This window comes from Podarcis cretensis (genome assembly GCF_951804945.1).
Source record: "Podarcis cretensis genome assembly, chromosome: 8".
Classification (NCBI taxonomy): domain Eukaryota; kingdom Metazoa; phylum Chordata; class Lepidosauria; order Squamata; family Lacertidae; genus Podarcis; species Podarcis cretensis.
Genome location: NC_137177.1, coordinates 12,871,970 through 12,899,237, shown reverse-complemented (window position 1 = coordinate 12,899,237; position 27,268 = coordinate 12,871,970). Strand labels below are relative to the sequence as shown.

Genomic DNA, 27,268 nt, shown 5'->3' with positions numbered 1-27,268 from the left:
CCACAAATTCCAGTACTGTGAGAAAGGAATAAAAGCTTTTCTTTCTCCTGTTGCACTAAAGGCTTCCTGGGATTTGAAAGCTGACTAAACCTCAGGTGTGTAGGGAGCTACAAGAATTGCCCCAGTCAAAGGATCTCAGTGCTTGAGGTGTAGCATAAGGGTTGGTTTCTGCTCTCTTCACTGTGCAGCGAAGCGCTTGTCACAAGACAATGTTTACATTCCACAGTTTGTACTGTTGGGTTTTCCCACGGGAAAGGGAGGCTGGATGTGACGTACACTGGTTTCCTGTTTTTCACTGTTCTCTCAGTGTGATTCTCTCTGTGCTTCAGAGGAGAGAGGATGCATTTTCTGCTCCGGCAGAGTCAAGATGCTTTTCTGTAATCTACCAGCTTTGAAATGTAAATAAAGCAATATAGAGTATGGGCACGTATTCCTCATCATTCCGCTGTGCACGGACACTGCTACAAATCAACATTTTGGTTATGGCCCAGAAGACGCAGTCATCGGAATGCCGGCAAAAGGATCGGAATGCAGAGGGACGGATCGGACGGTATCTGCGCGTCAAAATGATTGATGAGGTATGTGCTACTGCTCCGGGCAGCCTTCCAGCATCTAATTAATGGCTTTATGGCTGGACTTTGAACTTTTATGTCCGTTTGCCGGGAACAGGCAGCGGCTATGCTGGGGAAATCGAAAGTAACTTTTAAAAGGGCTGAAGCAGCTGCAGAAGTGACGCAGCATGATTTAGGGCAGCAGAGAGAAAGCTGTTTTGAACTTGCCTTTGGAATGAGGCTTGAAGCAGCAGAGACGCAGCTTGTATAAAGCAGCTTGTTTAAAGCAGCAGAGATGATGCAGAAGGCTAATGCCAGAGTCATGATGGCCCTTCAGGATGCTTGTGGGATTCCCAAGCTCAATAAGAAAAATTATGCGGACTGGGTTATCTATGCAGAGGCTATTCTGCGGAAAGAGGGTCTGTTTGAAGTTATTACAGACACCCCCCCAGCTCCAATTACAGATGCATGGAAAGCTAAAGATTCCAAAGCAAGGGGAACTCTTACATTGATAGTATCCCCAGAAGAGCTCTGTCTATTGCGTGATAAGACCTCAGCCAGAGAAATTTGGCACGCTTTGAGAGAGGCTCACTTGAGGACAGAAGCTGGATCTACCATGTTTTATTTTAACAAGCTGCATAAGATGGCTAGCTGCAGAAGGCTGGCTGATGCAAGTGGGGAATCTGATGCCAATCAGCCACATGCTCAGCTCAGAGTAGCCTGTGATACTGCCATGATTCAGAATGAAGCAGATTGCCAGGGTGATAGCTGCATGGGAAAGGGGGAGACTTCACAGTCATCATCCCAGAGTGCAGTGGAACCACCAGATGGCGCCAAAGCTTTGAAGGCAGTGAAATGCTACTCGTGTGGACGTCTAGGCCATATGAAGAGGGAATGCAGATATCCCAGGGCCAAAACAGAGCAGCGCCGCGAAAGCTCATCGCGTGGAAAAGGCCAGGGCAAAGGCAAAGGTCCGGTGTCCAGGACAACGCAGCACAAAGCAATGGTCTCACGCTTCACTCCAAAAGTTGCAGAGGTCCAGAAGACGTCTAGATCTTTCTTCGTTGTTGATTCAGCGGCAACGCATCACATGTGCAACGATAAGCGACTGTTCATGTCTTTTACACCGCAGGAAGGTGCGATTCACCAGGCGGATGACCACACAATCCCCACAGTAAAGGCTACGGAACTGTTGTTCTTCACAGTTTGAACTTATCGATACAGAATGTACTTTATGTGCCAGATGCCAAACATAATCTACTCAGCGTTGGACAGCTGAATGAGCGGAACATTGACGTTTCCTTTAAGAACAAAAGATGCATCATCACAAAGAAAAATGATTATGTATTGTATGCTGAATATGTTGATCATTTATATGTTTTGTATTATGATGATGTTGTGCAGGATGACACTTGTTGCATTGCAGGTTCTAACAAAAGTTTGCATGCAGAATGTATTCATGATTTGCATCGAAAATTTGGTCATTTGAATTTTGAGGCAGTATTTAAAATGCCTGCCTTGGTTGAAGGTATGACTATTAAACCCTGCAGGTACCACATGAAGTGCAAGGCATGCACAGCAAACAAGGTGAAAATGGCTGCGAAAGGTAAGGTGTCTAGTAGGCAAGCTAAAGAACCATACCAAATTGTTCATGCTGATTTGGTTGGACCACTAGCCCCCTCTTTGGGAGGAAATAGGTACTTCATGGTTCTCATTGATGCGTTTTCCAGGTATATTTATGTGTACAATCTCAAGCAGAAATCAGAGGCTTTTCCTAGGTTCAAGGAATTCTGTGCTTGGTTGGAAAATGTGCATGGTAAGAAGGTAAAAATTCTTTTCACAGATCGCGGGGGAGAATTCACTTCTCAGCAGTTTGAAGCTTTTCTGTCTGAGAAAGGAATTCAACACGATTTGTCTAGTCCTCGCTCGCCATGGCAGAATGGGCTTGCGGAACGGGCAAATCAGACATTGCTTCAAGGGTTAAAAACCTTGCTGCAGGATGCAAATCTTCCAGAGAGTTATTGGGCCGAAGCTCTCTCATGTTTCACTTACAGTTATAATCGCAGGTTATCTTCAGCGATTGGTTGTACCCCCTATGAGAAGATGTTTGGCAAGAAACCATACATCAAACACATGAGAATTTTTGGTTCTGACATGTGGGTTCACTCACCACAAAACTCCAAGTTAGACAAGCGTGGTTTGCATGGTATCTTTCTAGGTTATGAGAAAGGTTCTTACAGAATAAGGATGACTGACTCTAAGACCATTAAGCTCACAAGAAGTGTTGAGTACAATGCCAAGTGGGGGGAGAATGTGGGAATTTTCCATTGTTACCCTGATGACAGTGATGAGACTGAGGATAGTCAAAAGCAACCACAGCAACCCACACCCACTGATGAAAGTTCTGATTCTGAGTCTGAAACTGAATCAGGTGATTCAGAGGATTTCAAGAGTGCGAAAGCCTCTATGCGACCCTCTGAAAGCTCTGATCAAGAATTGGAGGAACCATTGTTCACAATAGGTCGCTTTTCTCCTAAGAAGGAAGAGGAGAGTGTTGAAGACCTAAGGCTAATTCGCAGGTCACAAAGAGCCACAAAAGGCAGACCTCCAAAGAGATTTGCTGATGAGTTTGCCAAGATAGCAGTAACAGCTGTTAAAAGCTCCAAGAAGGTATTTGAACCTTCAAATTTCCAAGAAATCCAGGATTTGGATTCAAAGGAAGCTGAGCCATGGTTAAATGCCATGAAGGCTGAGCTTGATTCCTTGGAAAGGAACAAAACATGGGAACTTGTACCAGTAGTTCCAGGAATGAAACTGCTTGGAAGCAAATGGGTCTTCAAAGCGAAGACTGATCAAAATGGCAAGATAGTCAGACACAAAGCCAGATTGGTAGCCAGAGGTTTTGCACAGGTACCAGGTGAAGACTATCACGAGACCTACTCACCCACAGTGAGGTATGAGAGCATTAGGCTTATGCTCAAGCTAGCTGCAGAGGAGAATCTACACATTGGTCACCATGATGTGAATACAGCTTTTCTGTACGGATCTCTAAATGAATCACTTTATATGCTTCCACCTGATGGCGTACAGGTAAAACAGGGATTTGTTTGTGCTCTGAAAAAGTCCCTTTATGGTCTCAAACAAAGTGCACAGTGTTGGCACACAAAACTCACTGAAGTATTGTTTTCTCTAGGTTTTAAGCAAGGGAAAGCTGATCCATGTGTATTTGTCAAAGAGGAGGGGCAAAAGAAACTGTATTGTTTGTTTTATGTTGATGATTTATTATTCTTTTGGAAAGATGTCACAATGTACAATAACGCCCTAGCTCAACTGAAAGAACACTTTGACATGAAAGATCTTGGTGAGGTAAACAACTACCTATCTCTGGAAATAGAGAGAGATCAAGACGGTAACATTCTAGTACACCAGTCACGGAAAATTGCTGATGTGTTAAGCAAACTAAACCTGATGGATGCTAACCCTGTAGACACACCGATGACAACAGGTTATCAGGTAGATGACACTGAAGAAGCATTTTCTGACACTACACTGTACAGAAGTGTGCTAGGCAAGCTAAACTTCATTGCCAGATGTTCAAGACCAGACATTGCTGTTAGCTGTAATTTGCTAAGCAGACAAGTCAACAATCCTACTGTTAAGGATTGGAAAGCTCTGAAACGCATAGTATTTGAAAGGCACTATGCATTACAGACTGAGATTTAACAATCAGAAGTCTGGTGGTCTTGAGATATTTGTAGATGCAAGTTTTGGAAGTGACACCACAGACAGGAAAAGTACGTCTGGGGTTTGCTATATGTACAATCAGGGTCTATTTGATTGGTCATGCAAGAAACAAACAACAGTTAGCTTAAGTACTTGTGAAGCTGAACTGAATGCACTGTCTTATTCACTCAAAGATTGTGAATGGTTGTTACAATTGTGCAAAGACATGAAAATTCCTGTCAAATGTCCAATCCAGGTTTACCAGGACAACAAAGCATGTTTGGCTTTGCTGAATTCTGAAGGTTGTAAGCAAAGCACGAAGCACTTGCAATTGAAGGTGCAACATGCTAGGGAACGTATTCAGAAGGGACTCGTAACTGTGTCCTATATGCCAGGTAATGAAATTCCTGCTGATGTATTGTCCAAGATTGTATCAAGGGATCAACACTGTACCTATGTGCAGAAGTTGGGTTTGTACTGATATTGTACGAACACGCTGCCCAGTGGTGTTCACAGAAAGGGGGAGGATGTTGGTTTCTGCTCTCTTCACTGTGCAGCGAAGCGCTTGTCACAAGACAATGTTTACATTCCACAGTTTGTACTGTTGGGTTTTCCCACGGGAAAGGGAGGCTGGATGTGACGTACACTGGTTTCCTGTTTTTCACTGTTCTCTCAGTGTGATTCTCTCTGTGCTTCAGAGGAGAGAGGATGCATTTTCTGCTCCGGCAGAGTCAAGATGCTTTTCTGTAATCTACCAGCTTTGAAATGTAAATAAAGCAATATAGAGTATGGGCACGTATTCCTCATCATTCCGCTGTGCACGGACACTGCTACAAATCAACACATTCCTCAAGGCACTTTGGGCTCACATTGCTCAGGGATCAGTGGAAATAAACATAAGCACCTTGAATGTGACCTGGCAGCAAATTGGCAACCAGTGCCACTGTCTCAGCAACAGAGTGACACGTAGGCAGTAGTCTGCTGCTATGAGCACTCTGGCTGTTGTGTTCGGCAATAGCTCCAGCTTCTGGACCTGATACAAAGACAGTCCCACTGTCCCACTGCATGCTGGCATGATCAAGTCTTGAAGTTACCAGTGCATGAACCACTGTGTCCAGGCTGCCAAGCAATTGACCCAGAAATCACTCATTCATAAGGCCTCCAGTTTTTCACGGTTCAAGCTCAATTTGTTGGCTGTCATGCACCATGGCATCCAAGCACCAATCCAGAGTTTCACTCCAAAACTCCAATTGACTCTTCCCAACAGCTTCATATTGATGTTCAAGAGCAACTGCATACCCTCCAACATTCCTCAGATGAAAACATGGACATTTCTCACTCCCCACAACTGACACTCCCCCCATTTTTGTCCCCCACCCCATGCCCCCACATAGCATTTTCTATCAGAAGAATGGCAAGTTCCACAACCACATCACGAACAGGACACAACACGTACATCCTCCACTGACCTGAGAATACCCTATGGTCCCTGTTTTATTTTATTTCATGTTTGGTACATTTATGAAAGAAAAGCATGCACCAATAAATAAATTTTAGAAAGTGGCAACATTGGACACAAACATAAAAGATATTTGGGGTTGAAGCGAAATCTAGACTCTTTGCACTCCCCCCTCCATGCCGCCCAGGGAGGCCTTGCCCTCTGCTTGCCCCTCAGATGCATTCCATTATGTGGGGAAGAGCCTCAGTTTTAGCAGCCTCTCCTGCTTTACCTTTGCCATCTCTGCATATTCTAAGGTTTTCACCATCCATTCTTCCCTTCAGGGTATTCTCACAACTTTACACCTCTGAGCATAAAGATCCCTTGCCACTGTAGCTGCATACATTAACAGAGTTTGGAATTTTGCTGACCAATATCGCCTGCCAGAAGGGTTCTGGACTCTTGGAAAAGTCAGTTTGATCCCCCTCCCCATTTTATATATCATACCCCCAAAAACCTTAGCCTTCCTACAGGTCTACCACATGTGACAGAATGGCCCTATGCAATTCTTACATTTCCAACATTTTTTTGGTTCATTCTTATATATTCAATCTAAGCTTTTCAGAGTGAAATAACATTGGTACATCATCTTATAATAATTCCCTCTTATACTATGAAGAAGAAGATGGTGAAAGAAGAGGACATGAGCCCAATGTCACTCTCCCCACCCCCTCCATTGTGATTACCAACATCTCAGAGTCCCATTCTTCTTATAAGAAACAATGTGAAGAATCTAAGCTGACAGTAAATTATGTAGCAGCATTATATATTACACAAATATATACATAATACAGTGGTACTTCAGGTTAAGCACTTACTTCAGGTTATTCTCACAACTTTCCAGCTGTGAGCATAAAGATCCCTTGATTTGGAATTTTGCTGATCAATATCCCCAGCCAGAAGGGTTCTGGACTCTTGGAAAAGTCAGTCTGATTTTTGATTTTTTTTAAAATCATTATATAACATGTCCAAAAAGACCTTACCCTCCTTGCAGGTCCACCCCATGTGACAGAATGACCCCTTGCAATATTTACATTTCCAACACTTATTAGGTACATTCTTATACATTTGAATTAACCTCTTTGTGTTCAATGGTTTATTTAAATATTAAGGTTCCTTATTGTTTTACAAGATGTGTATCTCTTTAAAGGCCAGAGTAAATATCATGACCTAGTTTTACAGCTGTGAAACAGTATAGCAGATGCTGTTAAGTTGTGTTAATTAAGCTGTGTCAGCAATTGGATATAGTATACAGTAGTACCTCTGGTTAAGAACTTAATTCATTCCAGAGGTCCGTTCTTAACCAGAAACTGTTCTTAACCTGAGGTACCACTTTAGCTAATGGGCCTCCCTCTGCCACCGAGCTGCTGCCGCCTGATTTCTGTTCTCATCCTGAAGCAAAGTTCTTAACCTGAGGTACTATTTCTGTGTTAGCAGAGTCTGTAACCTGAAGCATCTGTAACCCGAGGTACCACTGTACTAACATTGCACCAAGAAAACTCTCTCAGGACATCTGTGGTGCTGCTACTCTCCATTTCTCATTGTCCAAATACCAAATCCACATCATTCTCAATGTCTTTGAGTTTCATCAGCATCACAAGAGAAATCAAAGCAAAGGACGTGGAGCTGTGCTTGTGTATATCCAACCCCAGTAAAAGATAGTCCCTTAAATCTGCAATCTCCTCTGGACACAGACCTGCAATCCCCCCCCCCTCTGCTCTTAACTTTGTTGTTGTTTAGTCGTGTCTGACTCTTCATGACCCCCTGGACCAGAGCACCCCAGGCACTCCTGTCACCCACTGCCTTCTACAGTTTGGTCAAACTCATGCTGGTAGCTTCGAGAACACTGTCCAACAATCTCGTCTTCTGTCGTCCCCTTCTCCTTCTGCCCTCAATCTTTCCCAGTATCAGAGCCTTTTCCAGGGAGTCTTCTCTTCTCATGAGGTGGCCAAAGTATTGGAGCCTCAGCTTCAGTATTTGTCCTTCCAGTGAGCACTCAGGGCTGATTTCTTCAGAATGGAGAGGTTTGATCTTTTTGCAGTCCATGGGACTCTCTTAACTCTAATCAACTTATTTTAAAGAGCAAGTGGACCAATTCTTTACCCCAAACAAGTGCATTTAATGGGATGGAGGGGATCCGGGTCACTGTGCATTTTATTACTGTACCACAAAGGAAACTGTGGAGAGACATTTGTCCCCCTTTCAAAAAAGTTCATACTGTCAGGGAAACTGCCTTGGCTTCCAGAAGCCTAATCCAATTTCAGTGCTGTAACCTGATGGGACCCGTTTCCCCACATCCAGGGTTGAGAAATTGAGGCTGGCACAGATTAGGAGGGACGTGTCCTTGGAGTTATTGGAAGGGGGAAGAGATTTAATTGCTTTTCAACACTGTGCTTTACATTATGGTATAGCATGATTAGAATTCTAGCAATTTATGACACTGTCCTGAATCCATTGTTCCTGGGTGCTGGCAAAGTACTCCTTGCAATCCTCTATAAATTCATCCAACTAAGCCTCTTCATGCATCAGTTCCTTGCTAGGCCCAGTGCTGTTCTCGAACTCTTTCCTGCCTTTTCAGCTCTCTAGAATGATGAAGACACTCCTGATCTCCTGCCTCCTCTTGGCCTTGCTTCCTCCAGGTGAGCAGAACCACAGCCGCTGTACTGTTCGTCATGATTCCAGGAAGGAACGAAGCGCGGGGGGCGGGGCAGTCAGCCATTAAAGCAGGATGAGGAAGGAGCCAGGACTTGTGGTTCCTTTGAAAGGGAGAGGAATAAAGCACAAGGCCAGATTACAAAGGATCTTCAATGATATATTGTTTTGTTCCCAATATTCAATTTTTATTTAACCAAATGCATACAGAGAGCTGTGGCATCCCCAAGTACATTGGGGGAGCGAGAAAGGCAGTAGTTCACTCTTCAGTGAACCAGAATCCTAGCTCATATTTAAAGCAAAGAGTAAGTTTCTTGCATTTGTAGAAATTTATGATAGGAGACAATGTATAGGCACAATTCTTCTCATATTTTGGATCAGAATTACCCTGCCCCCCCCCCCATGCAAACTTTAAGTTCCCTGGTGTTAAATGCCACTCCAATCTCTGAGTGGAGTCAGGTCACAGGAGTACCAGATGTGCTTACCAGAGTCTGTCATGTTTGCTGGTGCTGATGGGAGTTGTAGTACAACAACTTCAGGAGGGTTAAAGGTTTCCCCACACCTTCTCTACTTTTCCTCTCCCTCAGACTGCAGGAGCCATCTTGGACAATCATTCTCTGGTCAATGCAAGGCCCACCCCCATTCAGAGTTTAAGAACTACAGAGGGAATATATATAGAAAGCATTATGTAGCTGAACAATGGTCCATCTAGTCTAGCCTCTTGTTCTTGCCATGGGAAGCCCCTAAGAAAGATCTGAGTGCAACAGCTCACTTTCTGTGGTTTCCAGTAACTCGTATTCAGACAAATAGTGCCTACAATATTGCAGGGGGGGGGGGTGAAATCAATTGAGGATGGTAACCATGTATGTATCTAGTTCGCTGTTGAATCTATCCAAGTCAGTGGCCTTTGCTGCCTCTCGTAAGATGAAGTTTGTAGCAGAAAGTGTTGTGTTCATGGGCCTTGACACAGACCTATTCTTCCTACACATACTAAAGTTTTCTAAACCCATTTTTCCCCTGTCTGCAGTGGCATCTCTGATATGTGAGTCTTGTTTCGGTCAAGGAAAAGATTGCAGAAATGCCACCACTGAGGAGTGTGACAATTCCAGTGACCAGTCCTGCTTGTCTGCCAGTGGAAAAGGCAAAGTGTGTAAGTGAGAAGAACTTTCAACCTCTTTGATCACCAAAACGTAGGTTCTGCATTGCCTGTAGGAGCAGAGAAGAAATTCAAGTCAGTTCATATTTCAAGGTGTGTTTACTCAATTGGCAGAGCAAAACAAAGCCATCCTTCAGAATCTGCCCTTCTCCCATTTTTGCAATTCAGTTGTCCAGCCATGTAATCAATAGAGAAATGCACATACTTGGGTAAAGTGTGCATACAATAACCTACAACAGCTTTTGTAGTTGGAGTCAGTCTGTCAGGTTCCCATCTCCCAGGCCAAGTGAAAAATGACCTGCAAGGGAGAGAGCTAGTTTGCCAGGATTCACAGCCAATATGGTCAACAAACATCCTGCCCCCCCCAGGGGGAAACCATGACTACTTAAATCAGTATGACCCTGCAGATAGGGCCTAAGAGTAAAAATTACATTCACACTAAATGTTGATGGTGGGGATGAGGAGTTGGAAACGGATATGAAAATGTGGAGAAATGAACTTCAAATAAGAAACCAAGAGAAACTGACACACACTGACATATTGCCCCTTCCTAATTGCATGCTCCCTTTATGAGCTCCAGCATCGACTCTCATTGCTCCAGTTACACGGTGGATTTATTTCAATCAAATCAATTTCAATCATGATTTAAATCACTAGTCATTAAAACTTGATTTTTTTATTATTTTTTTTACATAAAGACTCATTCCTGCTGGTATAATCTTAATATTTACGATGAAGGTTTTGTTTTTGGAATAATAAATTTTCAGAGTGGTTTTTACAATTATATCAAAAATTACTGATTTGGTTATGCTATTAGAAATACAATGACAGATAATTATGAAATTTTTGTGAGGTTTAATAAATTAACTGTTTATATTTGGACAACTTTTCTGCTGTACATTATTGGAAGGAAAAATAATCATTTCATTAATAACAATTTAAACAATTTATTTAGCTAAAACAATAACATTATAGCATATGTATCCATGTTTCTTAACTGATGTGGTTAAATGATTTTTTAAGAAATACCTTGGAGGGAGTTATAAAGGTAAAGATAAAGGTACCCCTGCCCGTACGGGCCAGTTGTGTCCGACTCTAGGGTTGCGTGCTCATCTCGCTCTAGAGGCCGTGAGCCAGCGCCATCCGCAGACACGTCTGGTTCACGTGGCCAGCGTGACGAAGCTGCAGCTGGCAAGCCAGCACCAGTACAGCACATGGAAACGCTGTTTACCTTCCCGCTATAAAGTGGTACCTATTTATCTACTTGCACTTAAGAGTGCTTTCGAACTGCTAGGTGGGCAGGAGCTGGGACCGAACGGCGGGAGCTCACCCTGCCGCGGGGATTCGAACCGCCGACCATATGATCGGCAAGTCCTAGGCACCGAGGTTTTACCCACAGGGCCATCCGCATCCCTGGAGGGAGTTATAGAACACAAGAAAAACTTAAAACAAATCCTTATTTCCTGATGAGGATAGCCTTTGGACTATAATGTAACTTAAATAGGTTCTCCAAACAGCCAAAGGCTCTCCATTCCTGACTCACATTCAACAAATAGATAAAACTGGAGAAATCTCTTTCTGTTCCAAGCAGGGCCTGCTCAACACAATTGGATACCTGAGGCAAACCATGAAATGTTCCCCACCCCGCAGACCCGGAAGAAACGGTGACTGTGTTGAATTTGCAGTGTCCCAAGCAAAGCGGAATGATGAGGAGCACGTGCCACATACTCTATATTATTTTATTTACACTTCAAAGCTGGTAGATTACAGAAAAACATCTTGCCTCTGCCGGAGCAGAGAAAGCATCCTCTCTCCTCTAAAGCACGGAGAGAACACACTGTGTGAACAGTGAAAAACAGGAAACCAGTGTACGTCACATCCAGTCTCCTTTCCCGTGAGAAACTCCAACAGCAACTCTGACTGGAATGTAAACATTGTCTTGTGACAAGCATTTCGCTGCACAGTGAAGAGAGCAGAAACCAACATCCTCCCTTACACCATCTTGCTCTCTACTCCAACAGCGGTGAAGGTAGCTGAGGTGACCCCCTGGATTCATCACTCCCGTTTGAAGAAGTCCGAAGGCAGTTGGACGTGCAAAGGTGACCCCTCTAATCCTTTAAAACTGACTCTCTCCAAAAACCCCTGTATCTAGCCCTACCGGGAACGGGCTAGGTCACGGGCAACATTTAGACGACCGGCCTGCTGCAGCCACAACCTGGAAGCTGGCTGACCTGCGCACGCCTGAAGCTTGAGGAGCGTCTGAACCAGCGACTGTGAACGGAAAGATTCTCTTATACAATTGATTGACTGCCCCCTTGTGGAACAATTATAAGGGATATTACTCATTGGGGATCCTCGGGATATATGTTTTGGTCTTGGTGGTTCCCCATTTCTGTCACTGGGGGAATTATATTGGGACTAATATTTATTTGCTATCACAATAAGGTAATCTTTTGTGGAAGGAATGCATATGCTAGACATCAACATGATTTTATTATTAATCCTGATCCCTTGGGAAGGGGAAGGGTCCTTGAATCTGACCAAATTTGCTAAATATGGATTCCACCATGACCACAATATGTGGGTAGGCTTAGCTGAGATGGTAGCTAAGGTTACAAATAGGACTAATTGCCTTGTTTGCTCTCTTGGGCCAGATGATTCAGAGGGAGGTATGCCCTTATTACCAATACCATTAAATGCCATTGGTATGGTAAGCGAAATGCCACACCAAACAGAAGTACAGAATTTCCCCGGATGGAACTCAACTAAACCAATACGAGTTATACCTCTGCAAGGGGAATTCTGTGTACATAAATCATCAGATGCAGCTGATCCTACCATGATAGGCTCTTCTCATTGCCACTATACTTGGAATTATATTAAGAATAGTCAAACCTGGGCAAACGGTACTACCTATCGAACTCGGAATACCTTGCCCTGTGCACCTCCTTTTATTCATGCATGGAAAATGGTATGGAACATAACAGTGACAGAAAAAGGCAATCTAACATACTGCACTGTGAACTCTCTACCCCTTTTGATATTTCGCCTTATGCACTCCACGTACCAGAAACCTCAGACCCGATGGTTGTGGTGGATATGTGGAGAATGGGCATACAAGAAACTCCCTTCCAAATGGAGTGGGACTTGTTTCTTGGGATGGGTATTACCACCAATGTGGATTATGCCCACTAGTTCGGCCAAGCGTACACGAAGAAACGCTGATATTTCTCATATAGCAGGGGGAAGTACCCAAAGTTGGAGCGATACTGATGATTGGCCACCAGAGCGCATTATAGCCTATTATGATCCTGCCTCCTGGAATCCTGGTGAGCTCATACAAGGGGCACGGGATCCTATTTATAATCTAAACAGAATAATTCGATTGCAAGCAGTAGTGGAACTTGTAACCAATGCAACGGCCCAGAGTTTGAGACTTATTGCACAACAGTTGGATGAAAGTAGAGCCGCCATTTTGCAGCTGAAAATGGGAATGGATTATGTACTTGCCAGGCAGGGAGGCCTATGTGGAGTCTTGAACTTGACAGGGAATGCCTGTTGCTTTAACATTTCTGATAATGGTGAGGCAATCCGTGTGTTGGCCACAAAGATGGAGAATATAGCACATGTCCCAGTACAAACATGGGAAGGATGGGATATGGGATGGCTCACCAATTGGTTACCTAATGTTGCGGGACTCAAAGGGATACTATTGTCTTGCTTGTTTTTCTTGACAGTAGTAGTAATGGTTTTATGTATGATGCCATGTATCATTTCATGTTTTAGAAGTACAATTAGCAAGATGATTTCGAATGAAACTTTACCTCATATCATGGCCCTATACAGAGCTTTACCTCAGGAATATGATGAAAGTCAAGCTATCAAGGACACTTGGGATGAAGGTCCTTGAGCTTGAAAGGGGGGAATGAGGCATCTAATCATAGCCTGCATTTTTATTAAGGCTTGATCAGGGCCTGTATTTTAAAATGAGCTTAAAGATCTTCAAATGTTTCATGCCAGGCAGAAGAGCAGCTGCCTAAGAACCTTGGCAATGTTTTCCTCCTAGACAAGGGGGCCCCCTGATTTATAGCAGAAAACAATTCTCAAAGTCAAAAAGGGAATTACAGGCTGAGAGCGAGGACACTGACCCTACATATTACAGAAGATAAAAAAGCAGAGATAAACATAATTAAGAGTGGGTAAATAGTAAAATAAAACCATGTGCCTCCCATTAAACTTGAGCCATATTTTCCTAAGGTTGAAAGGTCAAGAGCAATGGAAAAGCATCTAGCTGGCAGAAAGGAAGAGAGTATTTTGGGAAGTCTTTTTCTAAAGTTGTTTCTTTCTTAAACTGAGATCCTTTTAAGATTTCTTTTCCTTTTAAAAGGTTATTTATGTTATGTATTAAATATATTGGCTTAAATGTAATTATGCAAAGGAATTAGAAACTAAGAAATGTTAAATCCTTATGCTAGATTCTTATTTCATATAGTTGGAAGAGATCACAGGGGCCATCAGCCACCAGCCCAGCCCCCCTCATTAGAGCACACATATGGTTGTCAGGCCTTTGTTTTAAAGACCTTCAAGAGAAGGAGATCTTTCAATAATGATGTGAACTCAAGATCCTTGACATCTGTTTAAGATAAAAATTTAAGATTAAACCATCTGTTTTGGAGGGCAATAGGGCGAGGTGAGCTGGTAATTAAGGTTCCTTGTTGAGACACATGTAAGATATATTACTACTTATTTGTCATTTATAGATAGAAGAATATATAGCTTTTTGATTCCCATAAAAGGACATGAGGAAATGGGTGTATCTTTTGTGATTGGTTCTAGCAAACAGCCAATAGGAATTTTAACCAGGCTGATTGGACAGAGGCAGCCACAGGAGGAGCAAGGGGGCTGGATTAAGGAAATATAAGTGTTGGCCAGAATGGCAAGAGGGCAGGCCAGAGCTTGGTAACCATATACCACTGTGCCTCTCATTTATTTGTCTGACAAATAAATTATTATTTTAATTTCTCTATTGCTGCGTTGAATATTTCATTCCAGCTAAGCGTTAACCACAAGCAGGGTGCTACATTTTAGCTTAAATCCTGCAACCTGACCAAATTCTTGAATCAGTTCAAGTACTCTTTTAGTTCTAGATTCTCGCTCCTGTAATGTCAATACTAGATTCATCTGCAAATGCTTTCAATTTTTACTGTTTAGCTCCGACTTGTTTAACCAATTGGCCCCTTCTAATCATATTTAGGAGAACCTCCAGGACCAAAATAAAAAACAGTGGGGAAATTGGGCAACCTTGTCACGTCCCTTTCTCTATCTTAAATTCCTCCGTCACCATATTGTTAACAATTAATTTAGCTTTTTGTTCTGAATAGATTGCACCTATACCATTTCCAAAACCTTGTCCAACCCCCATCCCCTGAAGGTTTTTCTTCATAAAACTCCTTGAAATGTTGTCAAAAGCTTTCTCCGCGTGTACAAATATTAAAACTGCTTTAGTATTAATGTTCACTTGTAATTTTTCTAAAATATTAATTATATTTCTCGTATTATCAGACAAATGTCTGCCCGGGAGAAAGCCTGCTTGGTCCCTGGTCTCCTAGTTTCTAGTCCAACCCTCTAACCACTACACTTCACTGGTTCCTTGGTTTCCCAGAGTTCTAGCCCCCAAACCTAGAGTGACCCATTTTCTTTGATGCATTTGAATTTGTAGAGATATTTTTAGTGGGGCAGGCCTCTGTCCTTCTTGTATGGGAAGGAACTGATTTCTTTTAGGTTTCCATTCAGGGAATTAATATCTTCAGGTTAAAGCAAATGCTAAGAAAGATGTATTAGATGCAATGGGCTCCAGTGCCACCTAATTACTAAGCTATAGAGGAACACTATCTACACAAAGGGAAGAAGAACCAGGTGGTGCAAAGAATAAAAAGTTTAAAAAATTACATTTGTTGCTCCACTCTCTTTCACAACAGGCCCTGCCACTGGCATGTGGCCCTGAGAAGCTTGCCTAGAAGGAAATGTGGCCCTCAATGAAAACAGTTCATACGAAGGTTCAGTCTGTAAGCCCCGGCTAGGCACCTGGCATACGCCAGCTGCTGACGCGGGCCTGTATCACCATCCTTTTCAAACTAGAGACAGAAGCTAGGGTTGGAATTTGAACCAAGAACCCCAAAGCTGGAAGCTGCGCTGAGCTGGAGCCTGACTCAGTGAGCTACCATGAATTGCAAACTGAGACCCTCAGGTGCAGAGGAAGATAGGAGTAACAGCACACCAGTCCTGCTCTTTGCTTGGTATCCAATAGTTTGTTCACAGGCTACAATAATGAATGTTTTTAGCTTGATCCAGTGTACCTCGATCTTATCAGGGAATTCTGAAAGCAGATGGTCCTTAAGAGTCATTTGGAAGCAATCCCACTTAATGGGATCTTGAAGGGCTTGAGTGCTCATTTTGCGCCTTGGTTTCCTTCCTTGAAGCTGGCGTTGAGGTAAAATTTGATAGCCATTGTCAGGGAACTTCCATCAGTGCCGGAGGGAGAGAGCAAGCTCCAGAGGGATTCCAGAGAGCGTCCTGGGATGGGGAGAGGCAGCCCAGCTTCTGGGGAAGAGAATCAGCGTAGCACCAGTGGAGAAGGGGGGCAGATGGGGGAATTGGCGAGGCGGCGGTCCCATGACTCTTTGCTGGGGACCAGCAGGGAGAGTAAGGGTCCTCCGCTGCCTACGCCCTCCTTGCGCAGAAGGATTCCGCGCAGGGAGAGTAGGAGGAGACTAGGCGTCAAAGAGCTTCTTTGCTGGAAAAAGTTTAAGAAACGCCCACTGACGGATTCTGCCAGCGATTGAGACAGCCACGGGTGAATGGCTGTCCGGACAGAAAAGGTTCACTCAGGCAACCCAGCCAGGTGTTGGCACCGTCTTACGCACGAGCAACCCCTAGAACCATTACAGCCATCGTGGAGCGTATTAGTCGGTGATCTGTCCAGCAGTTGTTGGCACTTGTCATCGCTCTGGTAAGGAGCACATAATGGAGATCTTTAGCACAGACAATGACATAGTCTAAGAGGTGCCAGTGGCTTGATCAAGGATGCCACCATGAAGTTTTAAATTTATTTTTCTGTCAAAAGAGTGTGTTGGTAATAACAAGGTTGTGCGCTGCACATATTGTCAAAAGTTAAAATCACCCAGGAGGATGAGTTCCTTAGGCGTTTCTGATAGGACTGTATCCAGCTGAGAGTAAAATTTTTCTTTAATGCCTTCATTGGCATCCAGTGTTGGTGCATAAGCACTTATAATAGCAGCCTGTTGGTTTTTGGTGAGCTTTATTTGCGGGGGGGGGGGGGGGTTGAGAGTCACTCATTATTACTGTTAAAGACTTCTGACAGGAGCTTCACAAGATCATTTTTGGTAGTGTGCAAACCCACTCACCACGACAAGGTGATGATCCAGCAAGTGAGAAGGTAGTATGATACCTCTGGATTGGCCAGGCCTTCTACAAACATCCGCAACATGGGCTCCTGTCTTCGCCAACAGAACAGTACTTTCTAAGAGGATATTTGCATTATTTAACAACATAGAATAGTAAAAGACAAACTGCAGACAGAACAAAACCAAAAACCATGTATCAATAACAAGATTACTTGAATAGCATGCAGCATTCATGAGCAAATATTACAAGGAAGCTTACCAGTTCTACCTTAGTCCTAGAAACATTCCTCATATGATGTAACTCACAGTCCCTCTCCTGCAGCAGCTTCTGATATTTACAAAACTACTCTTTCCTTCAAAGAGCCATCATGCTCTCCATTTTAGCCTCAAACACCCATGAAAAATAAGTCAGGCTAAGGGGCAGTGTCTGGCCCCAGGTCACACAGCAAGTGACGTGGCTCAAGTACAGATTTGACCTCTGGTCTCCTCCCACCCTTGTTTTTGATGTAGATGTTCACATTCCCTTGTTCCTGATGTAGATCTTCACTCACCCCTCCTTCCCTGGTGGGAGGAGGCACCATTTTGTGGTTCACCTTAGCATTCCCAACACCCTAGTGTAAGCTTTTATTGTAAATGCTATAACAACACTAGGACAAAGAATTCTGGGAGTGGTAGTTTCTTAAGGGTGCTGAGGGTTAATTGGAAAACCCCTATTCCCTCACAGAGCTATGGATTAGCAAACAAACCCCACACAATAGCTGTTATTAGCTGGCATTTTTTCTTAGGTGAAAGCATGATTTTACAAAAACTAAGCAAATGTTTTCCCAGAAGTGTTTTTTAAGGATAAAACTACTAAGAGCTTTCTTTCTCTTTCCCACTCTAAGGAAGAGGGCCATTTTGTAGAATTTTATCATCGTTTGTGTGCATCTGTGGCTACCATTTTGTCTCTCAGAATGCCCCCCAGTGCTGCTCAGTGCTAAGCCCAATTGCTTAAAGTGGTATCCCTGTGCTTGAAATGTATGCTGTGAATGTGGCCCCAGTCAGAAATCTCTTGCACCATGCATTAATGTAGCCCTGGATGAATGGAGCATGGCTGAAGCACTCTGCTTGGAGAAGTGCTGGAAGGTGGTAGGCATCCATCTTGGAAGAAGAAGCACAATTCCCACCCCTCACATACAGCAAGTTGTGGTTTGCATCTGCAAAAGAAATACATTGACTAATTGCAATGTTGGTGTGGTGTGGTGATTGTTTTCCAGTGCCTGAGACTGAGACGAGGGAGCCCAATGGGCTGAAGTGCCCGAGTTGCATCGCCATCTATTCAGACAAGTGTGAGACCAGGAATTACGTCAGCTGCAGAAATGAGGAGGATCAATGCTTCCACATTGCGACTCGCGTGAACTTCAGTGAGTCTTGCATGATGGAGTGCAGCTAGTGCCCCATCTGTACTACACATTTAAAGTATAGATTTTGTTAAATAAAAATACATCTTTAAATTTGCACTTTAAATTGGGGGGGAGGGGTAGGATGGAGACCCACAGGCCCAGGGGCCAAAGACATTCCTCTAGGACTCTCTCTCAGGCCTTTGGGATCCACCTTAGCCACATTTCCTTTCCCTAGGCCACACCCCTCACAAGCACCACTTCATACCCTACCTGTATGCTTTGGTCTGGCTTGATTGTTGCCCCTGAATCTTGGTTACCTGGAGGGAGTACAGAGACGGGGGTTTGAATGTATCTAGAAAATAGCCTGCCATGTAAAGGTGAATTTTACATATGTTTCCATTGGCATGTGGACCACCCAGAAGGTCACCCAGACTGGAAAAAGGCTCTTGGTCTGAAGAAAAGTTGCCCACCCTTCTGTTTGAGGGAGTGGGTTTTGGATTCTAAAAATATATGTGTGTGTTTTTCCCAACAGTGGATGGCAGGTTCCTGAGCGCTATCCGAGGCTGTGCAACAGCTAGTTTGTGTGACTACACTCAGGGGTTGATGGAGACTGATTTTCAATCATTAGGAATTGAGATCACTCAATTAGAGTGCACTGAAGCAATGGACGAGGATTCCAATGAGCTGTAGCTGAGAGAAGGCAAACCACCACCGCCCAGAAGAACCCACCATTTATGGAAATTGGAGGCCTAGTGGTTGAAGCAGGGGAGGTCTCAGCCTGAGGACACCCAGGCTTTCTTTCCAGAAGTCTGGAAGCTCCTCCTCAAAGACAGGCTGTATTTGACTTTCATGCACAAATGAGGTCATTGAATCATGCCCAAAATAAATATATATGGCAAATCATGTGTGTTGTATCATTTTACCAAAAGGAACATTTGTTGGGGGAAATAATAGTGCTTGGAGATTGCAGATAGCTTTGGCAGCGGGCAGGGATGACTTTCAGGTCCAATTTGAATCAATAATTAGTCAACTTTGGGTGGTGCATCCCATTTCTCCACTTAAGGTAAAATGGGGAGAAAAAAGAAATGGAAGGAAGATAAAGTCCCTACCTGAGAAGAACGGCAGACTTTGGGCTGCCTTGCTGTCAAGAGTGGTCTATCCCATTTCGCCACTGGAGTAAAATGCAGAGTGCCACAGCAGATGTGCTGCGCACCCCCAACAAAGCTAATACTTCAGGAATTTCTTTAAGAATCAATCAATGAGTACAGCATATTTTCTTCTGCAAAACCATGTAAATAATCTAAGGTATTTACTTTAAAGTTTGTTGTGGCCTGTCCCTCTTGTACAAATTCAGATACTTCTTAAAGGGTCGTTTTGAAATTCCTGGGGGAGATTAATCAATCACAGTCCTATACTGGGACACATTTCAGTCATGTAACAGCTGTAACAGAATGTTGAGGCAGACAATTTGGCCTCACAGTTAAAGAGAGCCAGCAAGCTTTGCGTCCATTTTTTAGGGGGACTCGGGGGTTTCTTCTGGTTCCACAAAAGTTTGAGTTAACTCTTTCTTAGTAAAAACACAATTTTCACAGAGTGTCAGGCCTCATGAGCACAACAGCTCATTTCCTGTGGGTTTTACTCCATGAAATCAGTTGCCAAGACGAAAGATTAACAAACACCTCGAATCTTCCTAAGTCTCCTCTCCAGGGCTTTTTCCATGACTGAGACTGTGTGCAGCTGATCTCTCCTCCGCCCTTTTCATGCCCCTCCTGGGGGGGGGGTTGGGGGGGAGAAGGGGAGTAGCCTGTTGCAGGAGGAGGAGGAGACACCTGTGACCAGAGGCACCAACCTGAGCCCCAGAATGTGGGTGCCCCCCACACACAAGCACAACATGATGGTATGACATCACATCATGCCATCACCTGCTGCCCTTCAAGTAGAGATGTGTATTGATGCTCGGAAAAGTTGTATTTATTAGATATTATCCACCATTCCTCATGTTTGTAAGTTCAGCAGAGTGTATCCCCTTGCTGCTTAAAAAGTCTTTCCTCCCCTCCCCCCTTAAAAAAATAATCACACAGATTCTTGCTTGAAAACGGTAAAGATAACATATACTCACTCAGAATACTTGTTGAAGAGTAACAGATACAGCAGCTTTGTCCAGAGGGGCTTAAAATGGTAATCCAGTTACAAAGACATACTTTGGTCAAGCTTATGATGGAGTCTAAGCTTTGGACCTCAGACAAGCACATATTTCTACATTGCTGGAAGAATGATGATGAGAGAGCAAAGAGGGAGAGGAAGTGCCCACACCCTCAACAAAATGAGGCACAGTGGGTGAAATATACTCGGAGTCGAGTGTGGATTTCATGCTCTTTATTCAGCTTTATTTACACAATGGGCCCCACATGATTGGCTAATTCCGGGATTCACCTGTAGGCCTATCAGGTTGTGGATTCACTACCACCTGGAGCTGGATTGGGTGGCTCTCGTGGACCAATCAGACTGCTGCATTCTGAATCCTATTGTTCTTGGACCAATCAGACTGCTTTATTTTGGATCCTGGGTTTGGGCTGGGTGTTCATCAGTATGTGGATGATACCCAGCTCTACCTCTCTTTTAAATCAGAACCAGTGAGGGCGGTGAAGGTCCTGTGTGAGTGTCTGGAGGCGGTTGGAGGATGGATGGCAGCTAACAGATTGAGGTTGAATCCTGACAAGACAGAAGTACTGTTTTTGGGGGACAGGAGGCGGGCAGGTGTGGAGGATTCCCTGGTCCTGAATGGGGTAACTGTGCCCCTGAAGGACCAGGTGCGCAGCCTGGGAGTCATTTTGGACTCACAGCTGTCCATGGAAGCACAGGTCAAATCTGTGTCCAGGGCAGCTGTTTAACAGCTCCATCTGGTACGTAGGCTGAGACCCTATCTGCCTGCGGGCTGTCTCGCCAGAGTGGTGCATGCTCTGGTTATCTCCCGCTTGGACTACTGCAATGCACTCTACGTGGGGCTACCTTTGAAGGTGACTCGGAAACTACAACTAATCCAGAATGCGGCAGCTAGACTGGTGACTGGGAGCAGCCGCCGAGACCATATAACACCAGTCTTGAAAGACCTACATTGGCTCCCAGTATGTTTCCGAGCACAATTCAAAGTGTTGGTGCTGACCTTTAAAGCCCTAAACGGCCTCGGTCCAGTATACCTGAAGGAGCGTCTCCACCCTCATCATTCTGCCCGGACACTGAGGTCCAGCGCCGAGGGCCTTCTGGTGGTTCCCTCATTGCGAGAAGCAAAGCTACAGGGAACCAGGCAGAGGGCCTTCTCGGTAGTGGCCCCCGCACTGTGGAACGCCCTTCCAGCAGATGTCAAAGCGATAAACAACTACCTGACATTCAGAAGACATCTTAAGGCAGCCCTGTTCAGGGAAGTTTTTAACGTGTGATATTTTACTGTATTTTTGGTTTTTATGGAAGCCGCCCAGAGTGGCTGGGAAGGCCCAGCCAGATGGGCGGGGTATAAATAATAAATTATTATTATTATTATTATTATTATTATTATTATTATTATTATTATTATTATCCTATTCAACTCAGTACATAACACCCCTCCCCTCTAAGTTCCAGTCCTGCCCGGGAGGTTGCATTCATAGTCCTCAACGTATGCTAGCCACCTATGTATGTGTTGCGGCCTAGGGTGTTCCCTGGTCAGGAATTTGGGTTCTGGCTCGTGTTCCAAGGATGCTGGCTGTGATGGGGCCGTTTGGTCTGGCGCAACTGGCTCATTCAGTCATGGCTCTGGTTCCGGTGTCCTTTCGACCTTGCGGGTCCTCTCTGTATTTACTGATTCTGCCTCCCCTGCAGCCCCTCCTGCTCTACGGGCCTCACTGTCCCACTGTTCCCTTGGGACCCCTCTGACCTGTCCTCCTCCTGGGAATCATTTCTCCTGGGAATCGTCACCGTAGCTGGTCGCAGTGGCAGTGCCAGCATTGCCCCCCCTCCGTTAGCACCTCGTACGACACGGGGCCAATGACCCTGGTGACTGTGGCGGGTACCCATGCCGGGCCTCCCCACAAATTCTTTGCATACACTGGGTCCTGGGCCACGAAGGTCTGGGGGTTCCTGCCTTCTCCTACCACTAACTCAGCCTGAGCTCATAGTAGCGAGGACTGGAAGTTCCCCCCAACTGTCTGCTTTATATACATTATATACAAAATGGGCCCCACGTGATTGGGTGAATCCGGGATTCTCCTGTAGGGCAATCAGGTTGCGGATTCACTTCCACCTGGAGCTGGATTGGGTGGCTCCTGCGGACCAATCAGACTGCTGCATTGTTCTAGGACCAATCAGACTGCTGCATTCTGAATCCTATTGTTCTAGTACCAATCAGACTGCTGCATTTTGGATCATACTCAACTCAGTACATAACAGTGAGAGTTCATTCTTGGAAACTTACAGGAAGAAACTCAGAGGGCTTCAGCTCCTGTCATTTGCCTATCTAGCAAACATGCATTGTTGGTTTGGTTGCATGGTAAATATCACACACTTCACAGGCGCTGGCAGTCCCCTCACAGAGCAGAGCACATCGTCCACAGGAGAGGCAAGGAAAGTCCGCCTTCTCATTCACCTCTCACCCTGAGGACCCTGAGAACTCACGCTATCTTTCACCAGGACTTCAGCGCCATGTCTGTAGATCCATGGGGAGAAGTAGGCAGGGGCATGTTAGCAGATGGAGGAAGAGGCCTGATGGCATTCTATGTAGTCTTACAAAAATATGCTTGTCTTCACACAATATAAGCAAACATTTTCTGATGTCCCCCTTGTGATCCCAAACAGAAGAACGATGTACTACCTCCCCCCCCCACATAGGCCCTGTGGAGGGGCATGCAGTGGCTGCATTTGGCCCCCAGGTCAGCGGTTCCCCACTCCTGGTATAGATTACTAAAGGCCTCCAGAGTTTCCCGATTTTCATTCTCCTTTGGCTTCCCTTACTCAGCCAAATGAACAGCTTGGTGATTTTAGAAAGAAATTGTGAAACCATGTTTCTTCAGCAGGTACATTGTGAATCCCCTCATCTTCAGCAGGTACATTGGGTGAGCACCACTTTGAGGCAATCAAAATTTGGGCTAATGCTAGATTTCCCTCAAGCTTCAATTGGCACAGCTTCCATCAGCCTGCTGAACCAGTCCAGCTGTTCCAGAACCCTGTTGTCGCAATGGCCAGCAAGATGCCTGTGCAAAGCCTCAAAGCAGAACTGGACAGCAACACAAGTTGTCCCCATCCCGTCCCCCCGCTTGTGATTCCCACCAACTGACATTCACAGGAATACTGTCTCCAACACTTGAGGAAGAACATGGCCAACTTGGTTAGTAGCCATTGATACCCTTATCCTCCATCAGTTTCTTCTATTCCTCAATCAAACACATCCACGTTGCTGCCCATCTTTACTTCCTGAGAGCAAATTCCAGAGTTTAACCATATGCTATTTCAAACACTACAGTGGACCCTCGGGTTACATGGCCTTTAGGTAACGTAACTTTTGGGTTGAGGACGTAGCAAACCAGGAAGTGAGTTTGCCACTCGAGCACACACGGAAGCGCTCTGCACACCTCACGCATGACCAGAAGTGCTCCACGGCGCTGTACACATGAGGAGAACAGGCACCTCAGGTTACGAAGATTTCGGGGTACGGCCAGGCCTCCAGAACAGATCCCATTTGTAACCAGAGGTATCACTGTTCTTTCCTCCATCTTTCTCAAACCTTCCAACATTCACTGTCATTGGCTGCCCACAAATTCTAGTACTGTGAGAAAGGAATAAAAGCTTTTTTCTCTCCTGTTGCACTAAAGCCTTCCTGTGAATTGAAAGCTTACTAAACCTCAGGTGTGTAGGGAGCTACAAGAACTTCCCCAGTCAAAGGATCTCAGTGCTTGAGGTGTAGCATAAGGGTTTGTGCATTCCTCAAGGCACTTTTGGCTCACATTGCTCAGGAATCAGTGGAAATAAACATAAGCACCTTGAATGTGACGTGGCAGCAAATTGGCAACCAGTGCCACTGTCTCAGCAACAGAGTGACACGTAGGCAGTAGCCTGCTGCCATGAGCACTCTGGCTGTTGTGTTCTGCAATAGCTGCAGCTTCTGGACCTGATACAAAGACAGTCCCACTGCATGCTGCCATAATCAAGTCTTGAAGTTACCAGTGCATGAACCCCTGTGTCCAGGCTGCCAAGCAATTGACCTATCTTCAAGACACAGAAATCACTCATTCATAAGGCCTCCAGTTTTTCATGGTTCAAGCTCAGTTTGTTGGCTGTCATGCACCAAGGCATTCAAGCACCAATCCAGAGTTTCACTCCAAAACTCCAGTTGACTCTTCCCAACAGCTTCATATTGATGTTCAATAGCCACTGCATACCCTCCAACATTCCTCAGCTGAAAACATGGACATTTCTCACTCCCCACAACTGACACTCCCCCCATTTTTGTCCCCCACCCCATGCCCCCACACAGCATTTTCTATCAGAAGAATTCCAAGTTCCACGTACATCCTCCACTGACCTGAGAATACCCCATTATCCCAGTTTTATTTTATTTATTTTTCTTTTTTTCTTTTTCTTTTTAAATAAATTTTTATTATGATTTTAAAGGTTACAGAAAAAAAGGTAAAAAGAAAACAATCGAAGAAAAGAAAGAAAAAACAATATATATATATATATATATAAACATCATCAAAAACATCATCAAAAAACAGAAAAAAGAAAAAAAGAAAAAAAAGAAATAGAAACCAAGTCAAACCTTTAACTCACTTACTTACATTCACTTATTTCCTTGACTTCCTCACGCCTCCCATTTTTGTATTCTAATTCAATTAGATATTCCAGCAAAACCTTCCAACTTTGTTTTTATCCTAATAATTTATCTTAACATACTATAATTCCCCTCTTTGTATTCTAATTCATATAGATATTTCAGCAAATCCTTCATCTTATTTTTATCCTTATATCTTATCTTAATATACTATAATTTTCCATTCTTTCTTTCACCAAATAACCATCCACTTTTACTTTATTTAATCTTATTTCTCATTAAAACTTATATATCTGTACTTATTCTTAATACGTTTCCCCTAGGGTCAAAAAAGATTCCACTCCACGATTTTCCCATCTCTCATTAAAAGAAAAAAAAAAAACAAATTATATTATATACACTTTAAATTCCCAATTTTCTTCCACCAGATGCCCTCCCCGGTTTCGGCCCCTAGCCATAGTTCCATCAATCTCGGAAAACCATCAACCCGGAGATCTTAAGTCCGAGACTCTTAAGTCTCTTTCATGTCCCCTCTGCTGGTCTTTTTGATAATCTTTGGTGTTGAAAACCAGATCTCGGGGAAGCTCCAACCCAACGGTAATCATATTCCTTCCTGCCAAACTTCCATAGTTAAAAATAGGGCCTATGGGATATTCCAAATCTTGTTTCACACTCCTTTCAAGTCCAAAGGCCCCCCCGAAGCTCCAACCTCCACCTGGCTCAGATTTGTATCCCAAAAGTTATTCGATCTCCACATAGGATGATCTCTCCATCTTTCATTTTCCAGACCTAGCCAGGCTTCCATCTCCAAAAATTTGCGTCTCCTAGTTGCCATCATGTAAGGCCTCAAATTGTAGTCCACCATTTGCCTCTGTAGGGTTACGGCTCCTCCTTTCATCACTTTAATCACAACATGATTCTCCTTCTCAAATTTTTCAATTTGTTCGATTGGAAGAGGTTCCTGTGCCGAGTTCTTGTCAACTTCTTTACTAATACCCACTTTTGTTCCCAAGATTACAACATTAGTAGCCATAACATTTATCTGGTCTTGCAGCTTTCCCAAGAGATAAAATGTCCTGTTCAGTTCACACTCGATTTCCTTCCCGACCTCCATCCTTAAACAGTCCAAGGTCAAAAACTGGTTTCTCAGGGCTTTTATCTTTAAAAGCAATTTCCCAGCTGCTTCCTTACGACAATATCCCAAAGCTCCCTCTAGAGGGATTCAAGTTCCTTTTCACGCCTTCCAGCAAAGACCCAAAGGTCCCATGTGTTAAATTGTAACAGTTCCTTCCTTCTTTTTAAACGTAAGATTGTAACAAAAACGGACATTAGAAACAAAGTCCTTCTTTTGTATCTTGACAGCTAACTTGACAGCTGTCAAATTTATCTATTCACCGTCAGCGGGCTCTCACAGACCACTCCCGGGTTTAGGGAAGTGGCGCTTCAATTCCCGAATTTTAACCTTCTCCTGCAGGCTCCCCTGCTTTCTAAAAAGAATATTGATGGTAGTTTCAATCTGTGGAATTTAAATCCTTTACATAAAACTCTCCACGACCTTAGTTAACAGGTTCTTTGCTTCAGTTTATTTACAGAAAGGGGAGGCGGACTTCCTGTTTAGACCTTCCCCGATCGGTGCCAATTAAAAAATTCTTTAAAAATCCAATTTCCATTCTACTCACGGGTTGTTGTTTGAAATCCAATTGTCCACAAGAAAAAGTCAGCACTCTCTGGCAACGGCTACACGGCTTCACTCCGTAAAAATAGCGGTCGATTCAAAACACTGCGCCGCTCAACACACGTCACTTCGGAACCCCCGAAAGGGGGTTTCCCTGTGGGTAGGGGGGGCGATCCTGGTGTCAGCCGAATCCCACGTTCCCAGGCTTCATCCTCCTGGGATTTCTAAAGGGTTTCCGCCTTCGCCGCGGCGGCACGACCCGAATTCCACGGAGCGGGTTCCTCTCAGTCAGAGGAACGCCGCCATTGCCGATGGCGCTAACCCGAAAGTCCCCCAGTTTTATTTTATTTCATGTTTGGTACATTTACAAAAGAAAAGCATGCACCAATAAATAAATTTTAGAAAGTG

At 44.2% G+C, this 27,268-nt stretch overlaps 1 protein-coding gene across 2 annotated transcripts in view; it reads left to right on the top strand.

Moving 5' to 3' along the window:
• The first annotated feature begins 8,313 nt into the window (after positions 1 to 8,313).
• LOC307221652 (phospholipase A2 inhibitor NAI-like) overlaps positions 8,314 to 27,268 on the top strand; it is a 70,283-nt gene continuing 51,328 nt past the window's right edge. Inside the window, exons 1-2 of one of the 2 annotated variants that reach the window (XM_079986376.1) lie at positions 8,314 to 8,411; positions 9,452 to 9,574. In XM_079986376.1, the coding sequence (XP_079842502.1) occupies positions 8,360 to 8,411; positions 9,452 to 9,574 (175 nt within the window). In that variant the 5' untranslated portion in view covers positions 8,314 to 8,359. The remainder of the gene's footprint in view (positions 8,412 to 9,451; positions 9,575 to 27,268) is intronic. The other variant, XM_079986377.1, reaches the window with a different exon arrangement.